The sequence below is a fragment of the Apostichopus japonicus genome, chromosome 20 (genome assembly GCF_037975245.1).
Source record: "Apostichopus japonicus isolate 1M-3 chromosome 20, ASM3797524v1, whole genome shotgun sequence".
In the NCBI taxonomy this organism is placed as follows: domain Eukaryota; kingdom Metazoa; phylum Echinodermata; class Holothuroidea; order Aspidochirotida; family Stichopodidae; genus Apostichopus; species Apostichopus japonicus.
The window spans coordinates 14622518-14648364 of record NC_092580.1 but is presented as its reverse complement, the minus strand read 5'-3'; the positions used below and the strand labels follow the sequence as shown (position 1 = coordinate 14648364).

The window sequence follows — 25847 nt, the reverse complement described above, 5'->3', positions numbered from 1 at the left end:
ATTTACACGTTTGATTACAAGCACCCGTAAGATAAACACGTATGTATACGGAACATTAGCGATATCATCTTAAAAGTGTAACTTTTGTAAGAAGTGTAGTCCGACGACATGCAAAAGTAGTGGCAAGTTTCCATTAAAAAACCTATTCTGGTTCTCTTTGTAAATGTAATGTGTCACTGAAGTCGGATAATTACGTGAAATTTTTCATATTTTCTCAATAATGAACGTATGGGACTATAGGCCTATGCGATCTTATTCCGAATCTCTTCAATGAGATATATTTGTAAAGGAGATTACGGAGATATCAAAGCAGAGATAATAATATCTTGTTTGGCTAAATACACGTAATCAAGCCTACATAATAGTTACCTCTAGAAATGTATTCGTTTTGTCTGACTTCTTTTTTTATGATCATCTCCTATAAATCGAAGCAAATGGTTATGGTTATAGGGTTATGCGTACTATAACTTATGAGTATTTGTGTTTCAGACCTGCGCCTAGTCTAAGCTGGACGAAAACAGGTGCAGAATTACCAACGAAGGTCATAGGTCAAACGGGAGAACGTTTGATTATTCCAGACGCTCAACCTGAAGATAGCGGAGAGTACACTTGTACTGGAAAGAAAGACGGCAACACCGACACCGCAAATACCCTTCTGACAGTTATTTGTAAGTTACAGTCATGAATGGATCAACCTGCAGAGGGTAGAATGCGTTTATGTATACGTCTTATATGTGCTGATTTCGAGGTTCCTGCTTTTCGAACATGCGTGTTAGGTTCGACCAACACACAGATATATACTAACATGGGCCTAATATAATATATACCATACATTAGAATGAATGAATGAATAAAGCATTCTTAAGAACTAGTATCATTTGTCCCCGTTTCATTCCTTTTCTTAGGATTCTAGAATAAAGGTCAAATAATAAGCATGCACTTATACATGCGTCAGCGTCACAAATACTTAGGCCACAACGTAGACAATTATGTGTGTTCATAAAATAGTCAGCTTTATGTCTTCTAAACAGCGCCACCTATCCTGACAACTGAATTGGACTCAGATACAACAGTTCGGAAACTGTCCGATGTTAATTTACGATGCGAGACAAACGACCAAAGTGATTCCTACGTGTGGTTCTACAACGCTGAACCAATAATACCAACCGATCACCTGCAACAACAGGGTGAAAACGCCCTCTTGATAAAAAGGGTCATGGTATGTCGAGTATTCCTTTAAGATAGATTGTCTATAGATAATTCTGTCTGCGTTCTATATCCAAATTAGATTAGGATTAATGTCCAAAAGAATGAGCTGTTGCAGTTGTACACTCTTATTGATAAAGTATCACAATCAACGAAATGTACATTCGTCAAAATAGATCAACCGTGATTGGGGAGGGGTGGGGGGGGGAGAGAAATTGTCTACAAACACCAACATGTGGGTACTTCTTGGCATGTTTGGAGTTAAAATTAATCGTTTTTGATGATCGGATATTCAAGAGTATAAATTAGACTACTGCTTTTGAAGCCAAACCGTTCAGGTTGACTTAAGGCGTTTGAGGAATTCGTTGGTAAATTGGGATGAATTATGCGACAAGAGCAACCACAATGATTTGAACCATGATAGTCCAAACCATCAGCTATCATATGGTGTTTAGAACATGTCAGTTGGCAACTTATACATGCTCCCAAAAATATCACATTTGACGAATGTATTCAGAAAAAGTTCACACATCTTCAGGTATGTCATTGCACCTGTGATGTCATTAACTTGAAATTTTAATAACTAATATGTAAACGTCTAATGTTGACTATTTATCCTTTTAGAAAAATTACATTGATCTGAGAAAGTTCTTATATTCTTTTCTAATCCTTGTCTAAATAAAAAAAAAACTACTTTGTTCTTTTTTTCAGCCGAGCGATGATGGTATTTACCAATGTCAGGTTACCAACCAACATGGGTCCACTCTCTCAACCACCCAATTAAAGGTTAAAGAAACCTTACCTGGTAAATACTCTTTGTGTACCTAATATGCTAAACACAGAACCTCAAACCAACATTGGATGGAATCGATTCACCCCACCCCACCCCACCCCACAAGCCCCAAGTAAAACTTTTAGCCAATTTATACCTACCTATATAGTCTTTATTAATAGTATATTATCCTTTTGTGAGTTGCAACCATGCATCGCGTTCGTAAGTTAAAGGAAATCGATGCTACCTCCAGATTTGCTATAGAAAGTATTTTAAAGATAAAGAAACTTCACCGGAGATAGAACATGCATGGACACGGGTGGGGTGGGGGTGGGGGAGCAGATACTGCATGACGTCACTCTAACCAACATTAACAGGTTGAGTAAAACTTATACTCAAAAGTCGATAAAGACAAAGATTTACTTTTCGTTTTGGGCCAAACCTATAGAATAGTCGGACTAGGGATTATATGAATTTGACTCATGAGTTCACAAATGCCTTAATTAATTCAGAGCCACGTGTTTCCTCAATAAGATACATAGCTAGTGACAATATACTCTGGAACGCAATGTTATACTTGCTTTACTAAAACTAGTTAAAGGACGGGGAGGACAAAAAGCATTCTAAGGATGGGGACTGGGACGGGAGTGGGGATGAGAGTGGGAGGGGAACACAAATTCTTGTAAAATGTATAGCTGAGCTCATGCAATGAGGGTATATGTCCTATTGTATATTAATAATTCATAGACAAAAATCACCTTCCCATCACCATGCACTCCGCACCGCAAATCCCAAATTTTGGATCTTCCTCCGGTATATGGCCTTATATAATTTAGCAAATATATCATAAATTGTTCAATCATGCGTCCAGTGGTGTTTTCCTTATTGTATGGTTAATGTGGTATAATACGATAACTATGCTAACATGAAACAGACACATATTAATTTGAAATCGTATATGCGTATCGTCTTTTAAATTTCCTTCTCTCGCAGAAAAAGAAGAGAAAGTAGAGAAATCAGAACCAGAACCTTCCGGTAAGAATGTTAAATAACCGCCAAGTGTTGAATAACATGTATAGTTTTACAATATAAAACCAACGACTTTCAGCACGAGCAATTCATCTTCCATGCATGCATCATATATAACACCATCCATTTAAGTAGAGGCATATGCATGAAGAAAGTTTCAAGCAAATCAAAACTGCAGTATAAAATGTTTCCCTAAAGGTAAAGAGGGGGAGTATTGAAGAACTTAGTATGCATAGATTCCGGATGCGTAACCTGCTCAAATCACTCTGGCTTCGGCTTTGAGTACAACGTTTCTGTATGCTGCCGTGTTGGACGAATGAAACCGGCTTTGCGATCCGCGTAGCAGTCATTGCCGACTTTGCAATGAGCGGCCCCCCTCATTATTATGCAAGATCGGTAAAATTGACGCCATAGTTTCCCTTTCAGGAAGCGAAAAATCATACATCTTAGAGCAAATTACATCCGTTTCCTTTCATGAATTTTCAGAAAGTTTACCTCCCCCCTCCCCCCTTTCCCACCCCAATTCCAAAATCAGATTAAATATAACAAAAGTAATGTCGACAGGCCGTTCATTTTGACAGTTAATACATCACCTCAATATCATGCTCATTGCACAAAAGAGGGTACCAAAAAGTTAAGTACGGTGGTCTACGGAAACATATGTTCTATGAAATGTACCATAGGTATACATCGTTGTTTACTGTATTCCCGTCACAAATACATGCTCCTGCTGCATAATACATTAGGAATGGCTATCCAAAGGAAAAGTCACCCAAGATAGAGCATGGGCACGAAAACCGAACGACTCAACTGATTCACCCTCAACCCCAGTCCCCTCCCTCTCACCGAGACTGTGACAGTGTGACGTAACTGCCATTCACCCTGATCCCCAATCTCTCCCCTCGCATCGAGACTGTGACTGTGTGATCATCGTCAGATGTGTATCGCGATACCGTTGGAAAGTGAATCGTTACTATGCATGATGTTTAGCCAAAATGCCGATAAATTTCATCAAGCATTTTACTGCTGCTCAAATTGTAATGAACCCACACTGAAATATTTCTATATACTCTATTTTAACAATCCTAAATGTCTGAGAATTAATGGACCAGACACTTCAGTGAACTACTTTCGAAAGCTTTTAACAGTTTTCATATAATGTGCTAATATACCACTACAATATGATATACAGAGCAAATGACAAGTAGACTACGCAGCGTTATACTTGCTTTACTAAAACTATAGTTGATGGACAGGGAGGACAAAGATGATTCTAGGGGGGGGGGTGGGAGTGGGACGGGAGTGGGAAGAGAGTGGGAGGGGTACACACATTCTTGTAAAATATCCTATTGTATGTTAATAATTCATATTAAGACAAAACTCACCTTCCCACCACTACCACCACTCCGCACCCAAAATCCCAAATTTTTGATCTTCCATCGGTGTGGGGGGGGGGAGTGGGAGTAGGATGGGAGTGGGAAGAGAGTGGGAGGGGTACACAAATTCTTGTTAAATATGCTATTGTACGTTAATAATTCATATTAAGACAAAACTCACCTTCCCACCACTACTACCACTCCGAACCCCAAATCCCCAATTTTGGATCTTCCATCGGTGTGGGGGGGGGGGAGTGGGAGTAGGATGGGAGTGGGAAGAGAGTGGGAGGGGTACACAAATTCTTGTTAAATATGCTATTGTATGTTAATAATTCAGATTAAGACAAAACTCACCTTCCCACCACTACTACCACTCCGAACCCCAAATCCCCAATTTTGGATCTTCCAACAGTGGGGCCTTATACTAATTGTAGCCAATATATCACAAAATAAGCTATCCAAATTAAAAATGACACAATAAAAAATGAGTCCAAAGTACATGCATGGGATCTCTCCAAGACAGTTGTTTGGTTGCATTGACATGTACACTATATGTTTCTTGCATTTTGATTTTGATTATTTGATAAATTACATTCATTTGTATAAATATTCCATAGGCGATCTCAACTCATCGGAGGCTAGACGCGCCGCTGTATCTCTCCTAGTGGCATCCATAATAACGGCATTGATTCACCGTCTGGTCCAAGCTTAACCCTGCAGACAGAACCCGACACGTATCAAATGAGGAGGAGGGAAAGACGAGGAAATGAGGAGGGAATGAGGAGGAAGGAGGGAAGGAGGGATGGAGCTTGTTAATTATCATTGTTAATACATATATTAGATACCACCTCTCTCGGTATAAGCATCCGACCAGGGAGGCCCCGAATGATGATACGTTGAAGGAGACGCAAACCCAACCAGCATTGGTCTATGTGCTAGAGATAACTATCATAAGCCATTTCCCCAAATAGCTGATAAGATTTTATACCTTTCACCCTACTTTCCGTAATCTCTTGCACACGTAATGTTGGTGTCCAGTTCTACCAATGGCTTCCTTAAGTTTATAACTATTCCTTAATTAGTTCACTGTAAAAATAAGCGCGTAGGCAGTATGGTTTAGTTATTCGATTCGACATAAGTGAGTACATACTAAGCAGCATCAACATGAAATGTTATTCGTGTTTGCTATATTTAGGCCTATGGTCGTAAGGGAGCGAGGCTGCACATTATAAACACATGTGTACTTGCTTATATTGATCCGCTGTAGATACGCTGTTAGCAAATGCATTACAATGAAATAAAATAAAGTTTGAAATATTTATATTTATGCACAATTTACGATTAATTGGGTTATAAGACTAAATTTAATCTATTGTATATATTAAATTTTTAATTTCCATACGTGAGACAGGGAAGGGGTATGTGGTGATGGGTATGGAGGATGGGCAGAGGATATACACACATAAAAGGCAGTCCATAGCTTAAGACCTGCGATAGTTGACTGACTCGGAGAACGGTTCGTAAATTTTCAAATGTTGTGAACTGAAGTTTACTCCTTAATTAAGTACTTACCTCATTTGGGAAGCTATTCAAAGATAACATCTACGAATGACGTTTCTTATTTTGTTGTCCCGTCATCGCCTTCTATAGGCTAGGGAAGAAATATGTTAAACTATTAAAATACATGTGCATTTAGTATGACTTAAAGTAGTATAGGCTTATGCATGACGCGATGTCAACAAGGAAGAGGCAAAGGGTGTAGTAATGTGTTTCATAAGTACTTAATGGAAAGTAAGTCAAACCCACGCCTCTCTGTCTATATAAAGCGACTGTAATAACACATGTAACTTAGACGGTGGGGCGAGCCGTTCTGGACGGTTGTCTCGTTGTCATCACTTTGGGACTACATGTAAATGATCTTAAAATTAGATATATTATTTTAAAAACATAATTTTGTGTTTCCCACACTGGGAATTGGGGCGTTATTTAGAAATTTAGTGAAAATGGCAAATATATTTCTGTTAAAATTACCCGATTGTAGAAACGAAAATATCCAATCAGATGGCAAGTTTCATTGACACTGGTTGTTAAGATTTGTCATTGACGCGATTGGTCCGATAATTTGCCTGTACATCAAAATTATGCCGATCGACGAATCAGAGTCGCTGTATTAGCGTGCTTCGGTACGGCTATTTTACGTCTCAGCTGGTACACACAGACGCTTCGCTTGCCGCAAAACATGACATAAACATGGATTGCAATGCGGGAAAGTCGCTGAATTCGTCCAAAAACAGGTGTTTTGCTCACTGGGCTGATGTTTTAGAAGATATTAAACCTTTTACAACAGCAAGGTGGACCACATTCTTGAAAAGTGTGGACATTTGGAAGGATTTGGTCGGAAATCAAGCCGATATAGCAACAGCTTTTTTGCGAGAGCATAGGAGTACGTGTGTGTGGTTCCCGTGTGTGTTAAGCTTGCCAATTCCAGAATTTGGTGGATGTCATAACACTTGTTATCGGTATTTTACCGACTCATCGAAGCAGAAGAGAGGAAAAATAAGCAAAGAGAAGCAACTAATAGCTGCCAAATCAAGTCATACATCAGGTAGGTTCTTTATTTTTGTCATATAAACATGGACATTTACGGAGAATTTTCACTCACTCACTCACTGCTCACACTTAGGCTAGGGTGAAATGCACTGGCTGTATGGTGTGTTCAACTGTGTTGGATTGGTGGTGCATGCTAGCCTATGGCAATGCTAATGTCATTAAATTAAAAAAAAAATACTGTCATAATGACCCAATATAAATTAGCAGATCAATATATCCCACTTCTTTATGTGTTTTGGTGTAAAATATTGTTAGGTTAGATCCTTATATTGGGTCATAAAAATCATGTTGCATAAATTATATAAAGCCAATGCATGATCATGCATGGCAGAGCTATGCCCAATTTTTCAGATGTTTTGGTGTAAATATTTTTATTATTTTCATTGCTACATTGAAATATCCATCATCTTCCTGTACACAGAATACAAAACGAAAATTCACACATATTTTTCTTTCTTTCTTTTGTGCCTTTACAGAATTGGAGCCTTCAACTTCAAGTATTGATACTGGTGATGAAGCAACACGTCCACCACCAGTGTTCGATTTTTCCGGTATCGCATCGCAAAATGCGATCCAAAACGACAAACTTGCGAGACGTTTCCAAATCAGCATCGCACATTGTGCCGATTTGTGCGATACAAATTCCTAGTCAGATTTGGGAGCAAACACTCAAACCTTAACTTACGAACTGTCGATCACAATGTAGAAGTTATAATTTATTGAGTTTATACTCAATGTACAACTTATTCACTTGACCGTGTAGCGAAAAAAAACCTGAAAAAATAATATCCTGCCATAGTTAAGTGTAAAGCAAATAGCCTAACCACCTCGGCGGTAACGGATCTCACGTAACTAAAAGGTTCCCTGGCAACGTGCCAAAAAAATGTTAACAAACAGGTGTTACACAGGGGATGAGCTCACAGTTGTTGGGAAGGTACCTGTGCAAATTCGCAGCACATGTACCGTGGTACAGTAGTTGGGTATAGGGTTAAACACTGCAGTTGCAAAAATGTACGCATAGTGCACGCTATTCATTGTTAGGCAGTCTAGAAACGGGGCTTTGCTGAACGTTGTTTGTTTCATAATATCGGAAGTTTTGTAAGTTGCACTGTTTAAAGATTGAGAGACAGATTAAATCTCTTTTCATTTTATAACATAATATAGCTACTTTAACTTGTCATTTAAAAATTTTCATCAGTTTCGTGACAATTTAAATAAAAAAAGTTGTCAGTATTTTGCATCCTCAACTGCGAATTTTTTCATCGCCAGACATCGCAAAAAATGACAATTTTCGGGGGGCTTTCGCCCCCAGGATCCCCACGAGGGGTTCTACCCCATGACCCCACCATAGCCCTAAGACGGGCCCCTGGACACCACGCCTTTATGCTCGCACGTTACGCGTGCTAGGCAGGCGAACATCGGCGGGAAATCGGCAGTGTGTTCGCGGGAAATTGAACAAGGTTTTCCAACACTGCTGAACTGTGCAGTTACTGTATGCATCATCATGTTCAAGGTTTTCACGGAGGCCTTTGAGGAAATGAATGGTTAGTACAGTGTATATATGCTGCACTAATGCTGTGTGTAGGCCAAGGTTCACGAAGGTTATTGGTTATATTCGCGCGCCGTAGACGTGTTTTTAGATGTTACGGAGAGTCAGGTTTCCATGGATATTAATCGAAAATGAATCTGAGTTTAACTGACGCTAAAGAAATGGATCGTCTTGGGCATATTAACAAATCATTGCAAGTATAAATAAGTACAGGTAGCTCTGCTGTTAAAAAGAAAAGTTCAATATCGGTTTGCTGTTATCGGCAATTAGGCAAAATTTCACCGATACCGATATGCTGCCGATATTGCAAATATCGGCCGATACCGATATTGAAAACGATTATCGTAGCAACACTAGTATAAATAATAATAATAAACAAACATTTTCTAGTTAATACATTGATCGCCAACATTTGGTCCGTTTTGTGGTAATTTCAAAACTGCTATTCAATATTGGGGAACTGCTATGCAACAAAAATATTGTATAGCAATTGTCGAAATTGGTTGCTATGCAATTTTTTGGCCATAAGTCGAACACTGTCCACCACAAGCCCCGAGGGTGTTACGATCTAGCTCAGCTCTTGCGGGTGTAACGAAGGAGCCATCTGTCCCTTCCCACATCCTGCCAAAGATTTGCATCTTCTGTTGCCGCTATGAAAAATCATATACAGACTCTCAGAGGAGAAAAAGAAAAGAACAGTTGTTGCTTTGTGAACAGCCTGATGGAGGCAAGCTAGCAGCAGCTGCTAAAGACAAGAAGGACGACCGCATACTTCTCCAAATTCGTGATCGTGACCGTGTGGCAATCGAATTGCGTTATCATAGAAGTTTCGTTTCAACACTTCATGGAGTGCACGTCCTTATTAGATGCCAATTCCAATATCATTACTTATTAAAAAACAATATGGGTCATTGTATGATGTCAAATCCCTGAAGAAACAGTGTAATACCATATTTCACTTGCATGACACGCAGTCCTTTTTAAAGGACTTCTTGTTTTTACTGTTTTGTTTTTAGGCGGGATTTACTCAAAAGTGCCCCATTTCTGGGAGTGGGAACTGTTGGGATATTGAAAGGACACACAATACCTACATTTTAAGCCACATTTCATGTAGTCCCCAGGAGATGACTGCAAGAATTAATTTACAAAGCTGTTTTGGCCACATGCCCCATAGTCTAACTGTCATCGTCCTGTGATACAGCTCCCTGCATGTAGTTAACTGTACAACAAGACTATGATTATCTTTGCACGTCTTTTTAAGTGGCGGTTAGTGATTTCATTAAGAGGATTGTACAGTGCCTTAACCCGATTTTGGTAACTATGGCAACATTTTATGAATAATAGGCAAATAAACGCTCAAAAGCTGTCAATAAACCACCCGACTATCACAATTTAGCACAAAAATGGTAAGGATATCTCCTGTCGGAAGGTGCATTAATTCCATGAGCAAAATAATTACACACTTTGTACGGCATAGGCCTAAATCCGTCATAAACAAGAACATTTCTCATGGACATTTCCTAGAGAGAGTGTGCATAATTATTGGATGAATTAATACGTTTCACTGTGCACTTTCTCAACCCCCGAAGACTCGCGGCACCCTAGCTCAATGCTCAAAGTCACTTAGAATCCCGTTCAATGTAAATAAACGACTGTGTCGCGAAACTGAATACCACAAGCTTAGTGGCTTCATTTTAAGATCATGTGGTTATATGCTAAACATGTTAGTATTTCGTTCATAATGTATTGCAAAGCATTTTCTCCATTCTTGTGAAGTCGTGTTAAAAGGAGCTGGCCTTGCTACAAGACTATCAACCAAAAGAACAGCTATATAACACAAAATTGAAAATTTGTTATTGTAATTTTAGGCCTACATCTTTCTTGACATTTTTAGGGTCAAGATTTGCATGTAAGGCGCAATGAATTAATAAACACTTTCAAATGCACTTAAAGATATTAGTCTTCTGCGTCGGCTACTTTTTGTTCAAGTGTCTCTTAAATGTCATGAATATGATTTTCTACTTATATATTTCCTACTAAGCCAATTGACAAAACGTATATTATAGACCTCTGAGAAAAAATGTCTAAACTGGAAAAACGAATAGAGAAAAACATAAACGAAATGAGATATATGGGAATCGGATTGAACATGGTAGAGATGAGTGAATGCGACACATACGTCAATTTAATGCAGATCTTCAAAAAATATTGTATGAGAAAAGGTCTTTAAGCAGGTTAATGTGTTAAGTATATATAGCCAAACTCATGTATCCTATAACTTTGGCTCATGCTATTTGTGCTCGCATTGTTCTGCGCAAACTCTATCAACTTATTTGTCTTGTCTAACATTATGCCATGACTTATAACCATGCATAATTGCAATGGCTGTTAATGATCATGATAGCCACCCTACCATCCTCCTCCCATACCCATTCCCCCCTTTCTTCCCCTGCCTCTCCTCTTTAATTCCTACATATAAAGTTATAGGCTAGGCTATCGTATAGTGAAGTCGGTTTAAAAAGACGGTAGGACAAAGCTTCTCCAGACTCTGAGCAATCGAGCAACGGTTATGACATTTAAAAGGATGACTTTACGCACAAATATTTGATTTTGAAAATTATGTTGCAGACCATGTAAATCTATTGATATAATCCAGGTTGAATTTCTATAAAACATATTATATTTTGAGAAATGACCCTTTAAAAAGCTGTGATTAATCAATGTGACTGGACTGTATATTTTAGTACACAAACCAGCTCCTCATAGGTTATATATCCTCTCCCCCACCCATCCCCCAGCCCCCCCCCTAAAAAAGGACACACAAGGGCAAAACATGACATTTATGGCCTCAATTTGACATGTTTATAACAGTTCTGTATAATATGCAAATTTGCCAAAGACAAACGGTATTGATTATTATCCAGCGATGCATTTTTATACAGTTAAAAGAATGTGTTTTGACTGAGTCATTAAAATATGTAAAACAATGTATAAACGTTAACATTATACCAGCAATGGGGGAGTTGATGACGTCATCAGTTTAGTCTATAGCTATATAGAAAGTGAGCATATTTAAAAGTGAATATATGTTCAAAACCGGCGTAGTTATGAATAATCGCTTGTACTTAAAATTTTCTTTTTTTTTGCCCTTTGCATTCTAACATATCAAGACTTATAAATTCCGCCTGAACTCTTCCTTTTAAAGGAGAAGCAAAGGTAACAAGATAGGGTTGCCAGTTACATCGACCTCTTCCCTCATTGCAAAATAGTTCCATCATTTTGAGAGGATTTCATGGTACGTCATGCAGAATGTTGTTTTATAATACGTAATAATGAGAGATAAAATCTCTTAACTTCGCTTTGCTTTATATTCTTCTCTCTCTTTTTTTCTGGTGAAAGTAAACATTTTCTTGCTACAGACATGATGTTCTGAGCATTATACTATAATAAGTAAGAACATTGTATCCACCCGAACGGTATAAACTTGTTCTAAACTATATTTCGAAATACGTGTGCAGCATCACATCCCAAAGATCTTATCAAACAAGAGCTTTACCATTTACATAATACTTTTGTTTTTGCACGAAAGCTTTTATTTGAGAGGCATCTTTGCAAAAACATGATTACAACTGCTCAACGCGCCTTCACAATGATTTTCAGAACGTATATAATATTGGTTTGAAAACAGTGCATTGATTCACTCAACATTTTGACTGAACAATTTGTTCGAAAAAGATATGTAAGTTTTTTGCACAAAAATAACCCAATTCCTCCTACATCTTTCAATCTGAGAGAGTAGAAAAACTGTTAGCAAACTGCTTATCTAATGCAAAAAACCTGTGCAGATAAATATGTAAAAGTTAGAGAATATCTCTAAAAATCTTTCAATTTGCACAATATCCGGAAGAAACATATGTGACAATCGATCCAGAACAGTGAAAAAGATCCTAATGTATAGTTTCTTTCCTTTCAGGCTCTAGGCTATATAGAGAATTTTAACCGAAGGTTTATGGTTTTGCATGAATGTATTCACTAAGTATCCTTTTGTGTCTTAATGGACTTGTCATCTAGCATCCATATTAAGCTATTATAACACAAAGAGAGACAGAAATAGACGTGGAGGGAGAGTTGGAGAGAGCGAGAGTAAGAGGGAGAGAAAGGCGTATAGGCTTTGTCGATTTCCTTATGATCTGCTTCACAATATGGTTTCTAAATTAAGCACGATTTTACGACAGCATCATACATATGAATGTGTACAAAATCGATAGAAGCCTTTCAAGATGAAGATAAAACATATTCCATTGAAAATGTAGTTTGCTAATTATGCGCTTTATAACGAAACCATTATTGTTTTTTTTTGCGATATAAAAAGGGACATTACCTATTCAATTTAAATCAGTGTAGAGTACCTCTGCTCTATGCAATGGATGAGAAAAGGAGTATATACGCTATACATCTATATACGTCGAAAAGTCAAGTTTACGCGATTATTCGTATTTTTGTATTTATATTTTTCATTTCAAATGACTATATAGAGATGTCCATGTTTCGGTTATGCGATTTAATTATATTGATTTCAAAGCACGAGTTTGTTTATATGGTGTGTATTTACAATACGAACTCATCAATAAATCACAAATGATGTCCATTTATTCGATTGGTTACTGCTGAGCTTTTGCAGTTGTTGGCTACATTGAAATTTAAAGTTTCGTCTTAGTATATCTATCGCATCTAATTTAGAAATTCAGTATACGTTCTCTTAACAATTTGCCAACATGAATGCGACTGATAACCGTTCCATGGACATTGATTGTGTTAGAGTCAGTTTACTGATTTCTACAAATTATTCTTTGGTATTTTCGCCTTTCGTTCGAATCGCATTCATCACGCTATTTGTACTGATTGGATTTACTGCTGTCGTAGGGAATCTTTTTATCTTACTGGTATTTTGCACCAGTCGTGAAATCCACAAATCCTCTTTCAATATTCTGATATTCAATCGCGCAGTTGTGGATATTTTGATTGGATGTTACGCCGTTCCAATCTTCATACTTCAAATGGTGACAGTGGCGCCAATCCGTACAATATTTACCATTAACTATTATTGTACCTTTGTTTTACACTATATGAATATTTTAATTACTATCCAGTTGACTTTGGACCGTTTTCGGTTGGTGAATGAACCCATAAAATATTCAATACATAAATACAGGAAGAAGACTTTGCTATATTCGATTATTACGTGGTTGCTAAGCATCATTCTAGTACTATCCGATTTTGTACTGTACAATACTGCAAAGTTTTATTCTACGCGTTGCGCTGAACATCTTCTTGGCACAGTAATCGGTTTTGTCACAATAATAGTCAATTGTGTCTTGCCGTTCATTACTCTAGTTATATCAAACTTGGTAGTGTTTGTTAAACTCAAACGCAAATTGGATAAGTTCAAACGAAATCGTAACTCCCGCAATCATACAGGGGATACCACCACCTGTGTACCCACGGAAGACGACGAGCAGACTACATCCAGTTTGGCGGGAAACGTTATGCATGGAAGTTTAAAAGATTGTGAGGTCATAAACTTGCCAAATGGGCCTACTACAAGCAATAACATATTTGACGGGAAACGTTCTACAGGTCGGGAAAATACAAGCAAATTAAGTAATAATGTTAGAGCAATTTCAGTTTCAACTACTTTGAATCATCTAAGTAAAAACAATGCCTTTGTAAATTCACAGGATCCGAGTAGAAGCCACATTCAAACAGACAGTAAGCCTAAGTCGATTGCTAGTTGGCAAGGAAATTCTTTTCAAAGCACCGAAAATCCGAGGATTCGAGCGAGAAAACTAGCAAAAGCAGGGAGACAACTTTTCCTGATTGTTGTGATATTTGTGATTTGTTGGCTGCCATTTTGGATTGTATTAGTAATCGCAGATCTCCGAGGATACAATTATAATGGGTTAGAAGGAATTTTATATGCAGTTGAAGCCCTTTTGTTTGCAAAAGCATCGATAAATCCTTTTCTGTACATACTAACTAATAAACGCATTAGACGCCACGCGAAGCTCTTGCTCTGTTCGAGTTTCTTTCGAAGACGCGATAATACGACAGGTAATAAAACGACTGATTAGTTGAGACCCTGAGAATGGATGTAGCAGTTTCGATGGAGGAAGGCTGACTTCTTTCGTAGCTCCGGTTTGATTTACCTACCGATAAACCCTATCAGTGACAGACCTGGGGAATATCCAATTAAATTAGGACTGTTGTATTTCGACTTCAAGAAGCAAACATAAGCTTTAAAGGTAGTTTATTTGGTAGCCAAGAAACCGATAAACCAAGTTTACCAACCGTTATACCCAGTTATTTCAACCATCCAAGTCTAGTCGTTGATAAACATGGATTATCATATAATAAACCGTGTTTATCCCTCATCGCCCTGGTTTATCACTCGATAAAAACCGGGTTTATCACTCGACAAAACAGGTTTAAACTGATAACTCTTGATATTAGACACATAGAGCCAGTTAATTTGTAAACCCGGTTTACCACTGACAAACTCGGATTTTTGACCGATAAGTACCAACTAATTTTGATAAACCAGGTTTTTGGTTGTGATAAACCGGGTTTTCTAGAGTGATAAACTGGGTTTATTGAGTGATACATCAGGTTCATCGAGTGATAAATAGAGTTTATCGAGTGAAGCGGTAGAATTTGAGATATTTCCTTGTTTTTACTTTGTTTATTACTGTTTGAGAAATTTTGGTCTAACACCCCCCCCCCCCTTCCCTACCCAGCTGAACTATTCAAGTTTCAATCTTCATATTTCCCATAGTGGGGAGCATTGAATAAAGCAAAAAAAAAAGTACTCTCAAAATGATTCTTTTACTGGAAGATCACAGCTTAATTCAGAGTGGGTAATCGGTATCACAAATTGTTACCCATTTACTCAACCTACCCCAGAGCAGAAAGCAAATTCACAGATAAGACGATGTGAAAATAAACCAACACAAAACAAAAACAAAACTAAAAATACATGTGATAATCGTGCAGACATATTTATTGACTATAGTGTAGCCTTAGCATAGTTCAAAGGCACAAACATTACCTTGTTATTAATATGGACATTTTGGACAAAAGTATCATACCATCATCCTGCTTGAATGATTGCCCTCACTACCCTCCCCCTCCCCCCCCCCCCCGGCCCAATACATACATTTTATTGCAACGACCATATAAGTCCTGTATGACTAAGGCAACCATCTGAAAGCTCAAGTTGAGGAGTATTGCTGGTACTACGCCTCGGAATTAAATTACATCATCAAACCACAGATAAAGGTTACTTAAGAACAGTCAACTCAGTACTCTGTTTTTGTTACTCTCTTTTGATCAATTTGTCCAAATCTATGGCATTATCTGAATCTGTAGGCTATTTTAATTATCATGAAGTGACATTCCAAAGTCACACAAGAAAGACGACAAGAAGATTTGTGCATGAATGAATGAATGCCCACATGTAAATAATGTAAGTTAATTGTGCTTTGTTATTTTTACTTGGGGAAAAAAATACAGGAGCAAAACTGCTTATGTACAGTAAAAAAGTATTTATAGGCAAGTGTATGAAGTCAGAGGGCCTGATGTTGATAGCAGGACCTTCTTCAGAGGCAGACAGGAAAAGAAAGGAACAGGTTAAAAAAAAAAATCAGAAGAAAAATTTACCCGTAAGGCTTGACATAATCTTGATGAGGTCAAAACAAACCTTGTCATGCTTATAATGGCAACCACAACTGCCTACTGCATACACCATAATGGTGAGAGAATTAATGAAGTTCTATGGAATCCATTTTTTCGCCACAGCCTCAATAAAATATGAGGCATGATGGCAAGGTACAATTTTACTCTTGATTAATTAGTTATCTGCCACTCTAGGTTGCAAAGACTGGCCAGTTGTCTATTCAATTAAAAGATTAAAACTTGTTTCTCTTGCACATAATAGGGATTAAAATTTCTTAAAACATAATAGCAACTCTTCTAAACTTTAAAAATAACTTTTACTGTCTTTCAAATGTCTAAACATTAACAACATCTAGACTATCTGTTATTTCACAATCTTCCACTAAACTGCAGATTGAAACGACTGGCCAATCATCTGTTCAAACCAAAGGCTAAATAAGTGCTCCTTATAAAGTGAAGGGATTTAAAGGTCTTTAAAACAATACCTCAAAGCAACACTTCTTCTAGAATATAAAATAACTTTGAAAATTATCAACATTATGATATCCTGTAAAAAGAGTTTTCACTTGTAAAAATGGCTAAAGAAACCAAACTTGTGATATTACTTGATACTTCATAATTGTAAGTCTTTGATAAATACATCAATACAAGAAAAACTCTAATCATGAAGTGAAACATGAAATGATTTCACTTGCCAGTTCTTATGTCCATGAAGTAAATAAATAAAAACAGACAGTAATAGGACTGGAATATATATACTGCAATCAAACGTTATTTCAAAATCCACTGTTTCTATTTGTTATCAAGCCCTGTCCATCATCAATTGCGATTTCTCCATTACGGGACTAATTTTAAGAAATATAAGTTAGATGCAGAACCAATACTGCCATTGATAAATACGGCTAATGAAGTATCTTTGTCTTGCTGCTTTTTATATTCAAGTTTTTAGAGTTTTTAAAATGTGTCTCTACATAATTACTTAGAGAATATCAAACTGGTTTCCTATGCAATAAGGTCACTTTTATTAATGTTGAACAGTGGACCTCAAATTTACAGGATGGCTCACAAACTGTCTTACACCATAGTTACTCTCCTAGTATGTCCCATCCACACCACAAGTTGTCCTCCAAATTCACAAAAAGATTCAAAAACCATCTGCACGATACTTACATCCTACGTGCTAACTAATCATGTTGCACAGTAAATGAATACCATGTCCCATCAGAGACAAGAATAATAGGTATAACACTCTGTTGATTTTTCAAAAGTGGACAGCTTTTGAGAAGAATATTTTGGCCTCTTATTGCTATTCCACAGAATATCCGGGGATACTAATTATTGCATGACAAAAATTACGAGAATTTCAGTTTTGTTTCTTAATTGAATGTGCAAGCTTAATGAGTTGCATGTTATGATTTTACGGATATGTGAAAATAATAAAGGATTTTAACTTATAACATGTGCTTTTTTCTTAAATTTTTGTCTCATATCTTGGTATATAATTTATGAGTTGTAAATCCACTTTTTATGAGTTATGGTAAAATTATTAATATTTATGAAAAGGAATGAAGCCTCAATGATAAGAATAACAAGAACAATTTGAAACCCCCAAAATTTAAAAATGTTGTTAATAACTTGCACCAAATTTGTTCGTATAAATATCTAGCCCAGAAGTTTAATACATAGAATTATTGTTAAGTTCCCCTAAATCCACCTAAATGAACACATGAATATCTTGTAACCCTTCAAAATCTTTATTCCCTGTATATTATCACCTACAAAAATGTAGATGTAAAATTTGGTCCTGTGTCCATTCTAAACCAGATGTACAGTTGAGAAAATAAAGCACAAACTTCTCTAACCCCCCCCCCCCATCCCCATGTGACATCCATAATAATAAAATAAAATTTCCTTAAAAACATGTGGACTAATAATGAAAGAAATGAATGATTCAACCCCACAAAGCACTTTAACTGAACTGTCCATATTATTTTTATCTTACAGACTTGGCACAATCCATATTTGTAGTTTATAATTTGCTGTAAACTGTGTACTGGTTGCTTCCACAGAGACACAAAATGAATTTGTTCTAGTAAACATGGCTTTGTGCTGGAACAACTTTTGAAATTTGTTTCAATATTACCGAACCAAAAACCCTGCTTCTTGTTCTTCTCACCTGAAAGTTAATACTGTTAATTATTAAACCTGTTTTCTGTTTTTGCATTTACACTTGTACTCGTTACCTTGTACTCACAATGCAGGTGTACTCATCGGCATACGACAAACGCCCTCATCGTCAAGGAGATTTGTAACAGAGATAATCTTTGAGTAAATCTGGTAGAGGCAGTGAACAAACTGAACTATTGGCATCTTTTCCAAGACTGGTACGTATGGAATGTCTGCATAAACTGGAAAGTTTTTCTGTATTTACTGGAAGATAAAAGGGAAAAAATTCATTTCTTTTTAAGAGAGAGAAAGGTCATAACACAACAGTGAGTTATGTGGTTAAAATGGTGTCTGGTTTACACCATTAAAGTTGAAGGACCAAAAAAATTCTCTCATGGGAGCAATTTCTATAACATTGTTCACATATATGACAAACTTTAACAGTTTGCGTTACACAGTAATATTCTACTACACCTTCTCATTTTAGGTCGTACTCAAAACAGCTTGGGTTGTGAATTCCAACAAATAGCTTTCTTGATACAAAATGGCCACTGGAGGCCTACCATATCATATACTCCTCGACATGTTTCAAATGATCGTCTTAAACAGTAACCAATACATAAGTTGTTACAGATTGTATTACAATGTATAACAACTTATGACCATTTACCACCCACAAAGGCGCTGATATGATGATAGATAGCAGGTTTGAAGTTTGAAGCAAGGAAAGGTTTTCCATGCTATTGTATGGAACAACTTCACAGCTGCATTCACACTGGTTTGTGTTATCCCTAAGAAGTCTATTTACTACATTATTCTTAATCCTGTCTGGAGATTTGAATAGCCTTCCTTCCAGTAGATGTTTATTTAAGGATAACATAATAAGCACAAGATAATTTGTATTTGCTATTGCTCTTAACCATCAACATTCACAATACGATATGTCTCGTGATATGCTGTTTCGGCCGTAAGAGGCTTCAGCAAGCCAGGGGCAAAAGCCCCTGACTGGAAACAATGAGATTCCAAGGTTTGAGGACTGTTCTTTGGAGAGTATGAAAATGTGAACTTTGAGGGCCTGACAAAGAAGAGAAGCAATTTCAAAAGTAGCATTTTCAAGGGAGGCAATGAGTGGTGGCTGGCTTCATAGAATGGTCTGGTGCTGGATGAAAGGACTCGGAGGCTAGATGGATGTTAAGGGGGAGACGTTTCAATGGTGGTGTGGCTGGAAAATGTTGGATGGCTTCTGAGATGAATTGTGTGTCTTAACGATCGTTTTAAAGTTACTTTTATAGTTATACTGTGTGCTATCACTTACTCATAAATTCTTGTAAAACCTGAGCTGTGACTTGATTGGCTGTTGCTAGGTCAATTGCCTTCTCTCCATTTCTATCCCTGAGATGTGGATTAGCTCCATAAGTGAGAAGTATTTCAACTATCTCTTTATTATCATTACTAGCAGCAGCATGAAGAGGTGTTTGGAGATCCCTCGGCCGAGGGGTATTCGGGTTAGCACCTGCAATGCAAAGAAAACGGTGTTCCATTATCAAACTCTACTTGTTTACCTTTGATTGTTCAGATAGTAACAAAAAACATGATCAAGGCTAGGCTAGGCTATTGCTCAGAAATAAACAACAGGTATACCAAACTGTTCCAGACAGATCTTGTTTTCAGGGTAAATGAATGTACCAAGAGATGATGTGTTCATCCATAAACAGATCAGTTAATTTGGATCATATGAATTATTCAAATTAATGATTCAAGAAAATAAGTCAAATATGATGTATGATGTAGAAAGACCTCAATGACTTCTTGGTGTTGTGGAATCATTTAGCACACTTCACAGGTCTTTCTCTGACATCACAATGTACAGAACAATATAACTTCACTCATTAAATTAGGGCTGTAATGTTTTTAATTGCAACTTCTCTATTATTTGAAATACAATTCTGCACAAAGCATTTTATAAGTTTATTGTATTAACATCACAACAGATGGTTATTTTCTTGAGAAGTCTTTTGTTGTCCAAAACAAATAGAATATTTCAGATTATTATTTAAAAGTACTCCAAAGTTTTATTCCAGTAATATCAACATACAATAGAAGTTTGAAATGCTTCTAGACAAACCTATTGCTCTTGTGGTAACCTCAGAGGGTTTGATTTTATTTGATCTGGCAATACATGTTTCAGACAGACAGTTGAAAAAAGCATTAAATATCGGGTTCTGTTGTAGTAATGTGAGCTCTACTGGGCCAAGCAGTGAAGTATGTGAAGTACAGTAACTTATATCTAAACAAGAATGAACATCTTCTTCTTTTGAGTCATCACATTCTAGAAACATGATTCTCTTTTTTTTTTTAAATTACCTATTTCAAGGAGATGCTGACTACAGTCTGACTGGTTGGCCATTATTGCGGCATGAAGACAAGTCCCATAGTAAGAATCCATTTGAGTTAGAGAACATTTGGCTTCTGTTAATAATTTAGTGCACTCTAGGTTACCTGTGGAGAAAATGTGAAAATAATTATCTACGAGACGAAAGAAAACATTCCGGTTACACTGCCAGGAACTCGAGTATCATTATGTAGACCTGTACATAATATTGTGATTAGGCTATGGTAAAGGCTCACTAAACCCTCGCTTGCGTCAGAGAAGAATCATATGGAACACATTGTACTTGTTAACAAGAGTGTAACACAACTAAATCAACTGGAAACAATAATATCGTTGCTGCACAATGCAAGTAGCTCCTAATACTTAAACAAATCTACCAATATTAGTCTGCTGTTTTCCTGACATACATCAAGCTGTAAGAAAGTATCCAGGTGAAAGGTTTGGATATTTCTATCCAATTGCCACAAAAATTCTCTTTCATCACTTTTTTATATTTTTTAAACAGACTTGTATTGAGTCTTTGCACATATTTTAGCATAGTTGCTGTGTACACACCCTCCTGGATTTCTACTCTTACTTGAATTCTGGACATTTTGAAATCTGACTGTGATACTGATGACTATGTGCTTGTACTCACACTTAGAGTTATGTACTGGTACTCATAACAAGAGGGAATTCTTCTTGTACTGGTACTCATGATGATGTAACCCTACTGCTAAAAAATGTAAACTTGTTCTTTAACTCTGACAACCTATGTAGGTTATGTCCCTATCTGTTGTGTCAAAGTATACCAATGATTATAGACTGGATTCCAACTTCTAGAGTATAATGTTTACAAGGCTTTTGAGACAGGAGAGTATGACAATATATAAAATAACCTCTCCACTAGAAATTTATGCAGCCTTCTTTGTTCATTTCCTCAGAGCTTGCATGACATTAACTTGTCAAATTTCATGGTCTTCATACATGTGTACAGCTGCCAGTTAATATATGGTTGAATGTACACAATGATATGTCACATCGTACCCATAATCATACATTTTCGGACAGAGGCCCGTTTACAATTCAGTGTTGACAAATTGTCTCCGCCTACAAACCATCTGGTAACGCTGATGTAACTTGTAATTTGCTTTCATCTGTCTTCATCAACTGACAGAGGAGAATCAAAAACCTTTTCCATGTATCCATAATGACTGAAGTTATTTTGACCCTTGAGCTCAACCCAATTAACAATTCAACTGAGAAAATAGCTATGGAGTTTATGAGAAATACTTGAAAGCAATTATCAATCAACAAACAGTTATGTCTCTTTGGTTTGTATAGATTTTATCAAAGCTCAAACACAACATGCCCAAAAATTTCCTGCACTTCCTTTAAGCTGCTGTTTTCACATGAAAATCAAAACATTTAATGTTTACCTTTGAAGTGGCTTAAACCTATCATAATGAACAATAAAAACAGAGAGTACCAAACCTTTTATGACTGCATAATGGAGAGGGGTGATGGTGGAGTCCTCTGATTTGACCCTAGCACCTGATTCTAGAAGGAGTTGCACACAGTCAACAGACCCTGAACTTGCAGCAAAGTGAAGGGGTGTCGTCCAAAAACAACTTGTTGCATTTACCTACATTAAGTACATGAGGAAATGGAATGACGGCATGGTCTATATTTTCAACGACAATAAAACAGATTTGCCATTGTAGCTGCAGTAATGTTAAACATAATTTATTATATATCCATAAATGTACTGCCTCAGTAAGTTCTTTTAAATATACAATATTATTAATGTAGAAAGAAAATACCCTGGTCATCTGAAAATCATTAGTCACAAAATGAAATATTGCAAAATATGCCTTCACAAAATATTTCTTGTTTTATTTCAGTATTTCTAAGTTGATGGAGGGTGATATCAATGTATCTGTATTTTTAGACAATGAAATGATTAACAATGAAATCTGAATTTGATGTCAACAATTTGTCATTTGTTGGATGACTTTCAAAGCTGGTTTTGAACTGGAACAGAAATTTGGTTGTTTTGGACAATATGAAGACCTTTAAAACTCTGTCCTGCTTGCGGTAAATAACCATCAATTTTTGTGGAGCCAAGGTTTCTTTTGACTGCTCAAAGCAAAGGGAAGGCACAGACTAGTTCTTAGAGAAGAAGCAGAAGGAGCAGAAGTAACCAATTGACAGTTGAAGTAATCAGTTTATAGTTTGTACAATGTCTCCCTCAACTTAGACTTCTCATTCATATAATCTCACATTTGCTCCGGCCTTGATCAGATTCTTTGCACAGTATGTATGACCACCAGCGCAAGCTTCGTGAAGAGGCGTGTACCCATCGCAGGACCTGACATCAACCGAAGCACCATTCTTAATCAGGCTGTGTAGAACCAGCAACTGACCCTGGGCGGCAGCAAAATGAAGCTGAGTCAATGAGCTTGTGTCCCGTCCTGCAAAGCATACAATAGATGGGTATGATATAACAAAGTATGTAACCCTGTTAGGCTTTCTAAAAGGGAAAGTAACTCTTTCTCATGCTGGTTTCACAAACAATTATTTAACAAAAACATCAAAATATTACAATGACCACAGTACTTTCATAAGAAATTAGAAATCTATAACATCCAGCAAAAAATTAAAATAAAGTACTTAAATTACCAACAGAAAGTTACTTTACAAAGCAACTGTGGTATGCCAAGACATAATTTAACCATTTTTAAGAAACAACAATGTCTGAAAGACACTAATGCAGTCTCTGCTTTGTACTGATGATGGTACTAGATACTTTGGTCAGAATACACTGCACATCTATTCAATAATCTTCACAGAGAATGTTGGCACGCGAGAGTAAACCAGTTGCAGTTGTCATAATTTGCAAAATGAATGTCATCTTACAAATAGGCATGGATACAGCTTTCAGCTTAAAAGGGATTTGACGATGATTATTACTAACTTTTAAATGACATCATACTGTCTGATGGCCTACTGTATATCATGAATTATGTGAGTAGCGAGATTTTCTTTCCTAGCTATTAGTCTACCTTGTAGATCCTGGTAAGTTTGAAAGATTAGGCCTTCTGACATAGCTACACTTCCCTCTCCCATGAAGGTTTTTCAATGACAAACAGTAACTTTAAAACAGTATGAAAGAATTAGTTTATCGCTCAAGAATGAATATACTCACCATTCACCATTGCAATTGGTTGAGCAGAAGCTATAATTACACAAAACCTACAATTGTTTAAATATGATCCAATTCCTTTGATCTATCCTAGTGTAGACAGTTCTTTAGTCCAGGCATCATGTGGAATAAAATTAGGCTGCTTTTACAAATTTGCTCCTGAAGCCTATGACAAAGTTGTTTTGCAAATATTCTGAATATTCATTATCCTACAGACCTTGCTATTATTCCTTTAGCAAAGAAATTTAGACTTCAACACTTCTTTCACTTTGAACTTCCATTCTTTATCTACTTACTAGAGGCTTTTGTGCACACACAACAAAAACAACCCTTTGTCCCACGAATATGCATGTCTGCAGGCAAATCTTGGAATGACCTTGAAATATGTTTGTTTACATCGAGCAGCTGACAGGTGTGTACAACAGTAAACCATTGCGTACCTACTTCTTCTTGCTAGTTGATGTACCAAAGTATTTACACTTGCTGGGTTAGAGTTACATTCCACTTAACTTACCTCTTGTATGATGCCGATCTGGATGCGAAAAGTTGGTCATCATGATTTATGAACACGTTTATTTGTAACATTTGTGTGGAAAGAAGAGACACTACAACACGCCTACTAACTTTACAACGGCTTATATATTGGCCTAAGCCAAAACAAGCCGCAGCTTCTTACTTAGGGTCGACCACCAAACTGTACAAAAGGTAACGTTTTAGTAAAAGAATGGCAACTTACTTCTTTCGTTCGCCGGTAATTGCTTGGCTTGGGCCATTTACATTTGGACAAAGAAACAAACTAACAAAGCAATGGGAATAAACTAGGTACGCTTGAACGCGGACAGTGAGATAAACTTACTCTTTCGTGTAAGTATACGGACGTAGATTACGAACATTGCAAAAAACTGGAACTGTAAAAGTTTGGAACGCCAAAAGACGCCCATATGTTTGCTCTGTCACAAAACTAAAGTGCTCTCAACCAAAGCATGTGCCTCATTTTTTTGATGTTTTTCCTTATTCAGTTAATGTTTTTATCCTCAAACAGAATGATGATAACAGCGCAAACACACAACAGGGTCAGTTCAGTGGGTGTTGCCATTTTAATGACATTCCCGAAAAAAGGTTAGCAGTTTCATACTGCGGGAAGATGTAGACCACCCATGGCACCTACATGTAGTTGGCATGTAGATATACGCCTATCCAATACTATGGGCATTCCCTATTCAGTCCTTTGCTATTGTAATTTCCTCCATCTAGCCGAGTCGAGTTATGCAAATTCCGTATACTGAGGACCATCTGATTTGTAATCAACTCTTCTATAAAAACAAAAAGGAAGGGGGGGGGGGTGCTCAATCAGACCACATGCACCCGACGATGTAATAACTTTGTGTTATATATTACTATACAGTAACTTAGCACACCATTAATAGTGATTGTGACCATCAGGGCTCGAAATAAGCCAAGGTCAGTGAGGCCACTGGCCTCAGTGCCCTTGGAGTTGGCCTTGGTGCCCTATTCACTGGCCCTGGTAACTGGCCTTGGTGCCCTGGTCAATATGCTCATATGCACAACAGTAAATAACCTGTCCTGAGGCCAAACTGGCCTGCACTAGAAATTACGAAATTCGAGCCCTGGTGACCATGCTGTGACATGTAGTTCCCTCTTACTGAAAGATAAATTTGCTGTTTGTTCTAATTTTGCATTGAAATAATGCACCTAGTGGTATATGCTGTCGCCAGTATGTTCCCATATTTTTTCATCAAGGAAATTTCAAATATGCATGTCATTTTCTTCCTCGGTGAATCTCTGCGTTTAATGTTCATTAAGCATACATT

The 25847-nt window shown here is 37.1% G+C and overlaps 3 protein-coding genes across 7 annotated transcripts in view; 2 read left to right on the top strand and 1 right to left on the bottom strand.

Moving 5' to 3' along the window:
* Positions 1-6227, top strand: part of LOC139960797 (contactin-5-like) — a 40107-nt gene extending 33880 nt beyond the window's left edge. Inside the window, exons 7-11 of one of the 3 annotated variants that reach the window (XM_071959360.1) lie at positions 490-668; positions 1032-1219; positions 1918-2011; positions 2981-3013; positions 5001-6227. In XM_071959360.1, coding sequence (XP_071815461.1) covers positions 490-668; positions 1032-1219; positions 1918-2011; positions 2981-3013; positions 5001-5095 — 589 coding nt within the window. In that variant the 3' untranslated portion in view covers positions 5096-6227. Of the gene's footprint in view, positions 1-489; positions 669-1031; positions 1220-1917; positions 2012-2971; positions 3014-5000 lie in introns of all 3 variants that reach the window. The other 2 variants (XM_071959359.1, XM_071959361.1) reach the window with 2 other exon arrangements.
* A 10-nt stretch (positions 6228-6237) lies between these two features.
* LOC139960802 (uncharacterized) lies at positions 6238-9723 on the top strand. The gene is made up of 3 exons (XM_071959368.1): positions 6238-6988; positions 7470-7526; positions 9090-9723. Exons 1-3 carry the CDS (start codon positions 6634-6636, stop codon positions 9473-9475), a joined length of 798 nt encoding a protein of 265 aa, XP_071815469.1. The 5' UTR covers positions 6238-6633; the 3' UTR covers positions 9476-9723.
* Positions 9724-10183: 460 nt separating this feature from the next.
* Positions 10184-24912, bottom strand: LOC139960801 (uncharacterized). Of its 3 annotated transcripts, none has more exons than XM_071959365.1 (6): positions 24752-24912; positions 23094-23284; positions 22305-22455; positions 20804-20938; positions 19755-19952; positions 10184-18703 (listed from the first exon to the last, which is right to left on the bottom strand). In XM_071959365.1, exons 1-6 carry the CDS (start codon positions 24786-24788, stop codon positions 18570-18572), a joined length of 846 nt encoding a protein of 281 aa, XP_071815466.1. In that variant the 5' UTR covers positions 24789-24912; the 3' UTR covers positions 10184-18569. The 3 variants fall into 3 exon arrangements, with proteins under 3 accessions (XP_071815466.1, XP_071815465.1, XP_071815468.1); XM_071959364.1 differs by lacking the exon at positions 24752-24912 and adding an exon at positions 24530-24708; XM_071959367.1 differs by lacking the exon at positions 24752-24912 and adding an exon at positions 24019-24174.
* Between the last annotated feature and the right edge of the window lie 935 nt (positions 24913-25847).

Excerpts from the sequence above, each read along its gene's own strand:
- LOC139960802 (XM_071959368.1), top strand. The coding sequence starts at position 6,634 with ATGGATTGCAATGCGGGAAAGTCGCTGAATTCGTCCAAAAACAGGTGT. Across the intron at positions 6,989-7,469 it reads CAAATCAAGTCATACATCAG|AATTGGAGCCTTCAACTTCA; the intron begins GTAGGTTCTTTA and ends GTGCCTTTACAG. Across the intron at positions 7,527-9,089 it reads TGAAGCAACACGTCCACCAC|AAGCCCCGAGGGTGTTACGA; the intron begins CAGTGTTCGATT and ends ACTGTCCACCAC.
- LOC139960801 (XM_071959364.1), bottom strand. The coding sequence starts at position 24,572 with ATGATGACCAACTTTTCGCATCCAGATCGGCATCATACAAGAG. Across the intron at positions 20,939-22,304 it reads CCATTATGCAGTCATAAAAG|GTAACCTAGAGTGCACTAAA; the intron begins GTTTGGTACTCT and ends TTTTCTCCACAG. Across the intron at positions 19,953-20,803 it reads TCAGCATCTCCTTGAAATAG|GTGCTAACCCGAATACCCCT; the intron begins GTAATTTAAAAA and ends TTTGCATTGCAG.